We start from the raw sequence: 3,160 nt of genomic DNA, 5'->3' as shown, positions 1-3,160 counted from the left end.
CCAAAAAAGGTGCAAAGCACAATACATACTAAGTAAATATACATAACGTTAAGTATGATTTAACAATAGATCATCCAGGACTGAGTAAAGACGAATTTATCGAGAAAATAAGGTAGAGATTGGACAAATGTTCTGTGACTGTGTCGCAATATGACTCTGTAATTTGGAAGTTACACTGTATATGCCACACTTCTACAAAACTGCATGCCTTGCTACGAGTCTGCATAACACGACACCAATGCACATCGGTCTTAATCACAATCCATTTATTCCCATCAACACCATGGACCCCTTCGCTGTTGTCAACCGACTCCAACAGGACATCGAGGATGAAAACATCAATCTCGAAGAGATGAGTCAAGTCTATCGCAAGCATACACAGCAAGTCGAGGACACTAACGACTCGCCAAAACCCCTCATTGATCGCTTCTATTTGCAAGGGGGCAACGTATCTCTCACAACTATGATGAACCTCACGCTTTCTGAGTTCGAGTCAATTTGGGCGGTTGTGGAATCATCCATGGAGACGACGTGGACGCTTGGTTGTGGCCACAAATCAACGACATCCCCCAAGGACGCCTTGGACATTGAGATGAAGGCTCCAACGTTTGAGAAGATGATCCACGGTGTCATTGGTGTGGTCGAGTCGGTGTTGTAGGATCCCTACGTGAATCTTCTGTCCATAACCCAACAAGTTGCCAAGGGCACAGTCTTTGGCCATTACCCGGTAGCTCTGTACGCTATAGGCGTCAACTTCCTGCCCTCATACCACGCGACAGGCGGCTTTGATGAAGCGAAACACTATTTATCTGGTAATCATAAGCTCTTTGGACTCAAGCTCGAATGCTCTATCGCATATTCCGGTGTTTCAGTCGACTTGTTTGATGATTGCCCTGGTTCAGTCGCGGATAGCACGGTGTTCATGCGGCGTAAGGATGTCCATGATGTTATGCTCAAAGCGTCAGACAGCTAGCTCGACATGCCGCACAACGACGAGGGTGTAGATCGCTGACCAAACACGAGGGGTGTACTTGTCGACATGGATATCAAGGTATCCAGCATGAGTTCCGCTGGATCCAACCAAAGCGCAGGCCTCAAGGTGGCCTTCTGACCCCTCGCTTATCGGAGCGCAAATCGAGGGTGTCCTCGGACCGTGTTCTGGTCGAGAACTACTTTGATCGCATGTGCTCTTTGTGGAAGATCATGTCGACGACCTACAAGTGGAACGAGTCAAAATTCGACAGCATCTCAAGACTGTGCTGTGCACTGACGACCGGTCGCGTGGCGTGGATACCACTTCGCGGGGATGAAGGCATCTACTACCAGGGTGTACTAGCTAGCTACAGTAGTATGTCTGCAGAAATGTCGCGGCGCCGGACTCGCGATCAAGCACAGTATCGAACTCGACGCGCGAGAAGATACGAAGGCATGCCGTCCCCAATCAACAAGCGATGATTGCTCTTCTAGGTGAGATTACCACCATATACGTGATTCCACGTAGTACGTACGAACTGCATAGCTTTGCATTTTTAGATAAATTCATGCTAAAAAATCTGCACTTGGGAAAAGACTAAGCACTGCCCGGGATTGAACCTCGGACCCCTTCCTCTATCGTTTGATGTCGTCGCTCTAACCGTTGAGCCACGTGCCAAGCCGTTATTTGGTTATTTTACCAACCCACCCAACTAAAAAATCATATGGTGCACACGATCGACCGAATGATCAATCCACTGATCAATTTTGTGTGTTATCAAGTAACATACAAAGTACAGTATTAAATGATCTCTCGGATCCGTTTCCATAATTTATTGCATAAATCGGCAATGAACACTTTCCAACTAGAAATGTTGTCAATGAACAAGAGGTCTATTCGGACGCCCGAGCGAAATCGGGACAAAAACACCCGGATATATCTCCAAATTATCCGTAACTTCGATCGTACCACTATTGTAACAGGTTTTGGGGACAGGGACATCGATATTGAGACCCTCGCTGGAGATGCTCTTAATAATAGGTTTCCATAACGGTACAGGGGAGTGATCACACTGGGCGGGGTCACGGTAGCTTTGTGGCTGGTGGCAGTATAAAGTATCACTTGGCCACGTATAGTACCGAACTCCTTAACGACTCGCTGTCTAGCACCTTGGGTCGGTACTCTGGAATTCTGGTCATGGTGGCGTGGTGAAAGTTGTATTCATGTAATTCCCGGCCAGCATGGCTTGCTTTCTGAGTGCCATAACTCGTCACTCATTCATCAGATGAGGCTGCGAAAACATGCATTTCGAAGATCGTGACGAGCTTTATAACTTTATGCAGGTCCCATCATTTTCTATGTGTAGATAAAATGGCAAACGCGACAAATCCAACCGACAATAATCTGATTGGTCAGTTCTACAAAAAGAAATATTGATTACAAACCTTATCTAAGAAGTAGAGGGATACCCCCTCTACTTACATTGGTCCGCTAACTAAGGGTACCATTCATTGCAATGCGTCCCGAGTTCAATCCCCACCACGGACAACTATTATTTGAATGAATTACAAATTATGTTCTCGTTTCCTCTTTCGCACTTCTTTTAGGGGAAGTTCCAAGTAGTTTTCAGAAATAGCATCGGCCAATCAAAATCGATTTACCTGACGATTTAGAAAAAGACGTCAAGGACATCTTTTTTTACTTTTGGTATAGTGAGTTGCGTAAAAAATCGCACAAATAGAGATAAAAATGTAGGAAACTGCACTTGGAACCAATTTTTCATTTTGCTAAAAATATCTACTTGGAACAGGCCCTTAACAAGCTAGAATAGTTACTACACCATTTTTCAATTGACTTGGACATTTTCTCGATGGATTCGGACAGGTCACTATTGGATTTAGTGACGTGCCCATTCGAATGAATGAGTGCCCAATGGATTTGGCACCCACGTTTGGTGTGCCCATTGGATTTGGCACGACCCCCTCGTGTGCCCATTCGATATGCCCATGCGCCTTATAGAATTGGTTTGTACCCAACCAAACAACCTTTAGATCCTTCAAAAGTGTCGTGCTTGCATTCAATTAGGAAAACTCAAAAATGAATTCAATAAATCATCCAAAGGATAAAAATAAAACATTTGCAAGGGTTCATAATGAACCGTCTTGTACGTGAACACACGTTTGTCGA

General features: G+C 44.9%; 1 protein-coding gene across 1 annotated transcript; it reads left to right on the top strand.

The window, feature by feature from the left end:
- Positions 1–283: 283 nt before the first annotated feature.
- H257_19177 (hypothetical protein) lies at positions 284–658 on the top strand (the record flags this gene model as incomplete). The annotated part of the gene is made up of 1 exon (XM_009848322.1): positions 284–658. The coding sequence occupies one exon, from the start codon at positions 284–286 to the stop codon at positions 656–658; it is 375 nt and encodes a 124-aa protein (XP_009846624.1).
- Positions 659–3,160: the final 2,502 nt, after the last annotated feature.

This window comes from Aphanomyces astaci (assembly GCF_000520075.1).
Source record: "Aphanomyces astaci strain APO3 unplaced genomic scaffold supercont1.388, whole genome shotgun sequence".
NCBI lineage: Eukaryota > Oomycota > Saprolegniomycetes > Saprolegniales > Verrucalvaceae > Aphanomyces > Aphanomyces astaci.
This window is presented reverse-complemented; position numbering and strand designations above follow the sequence as displayed.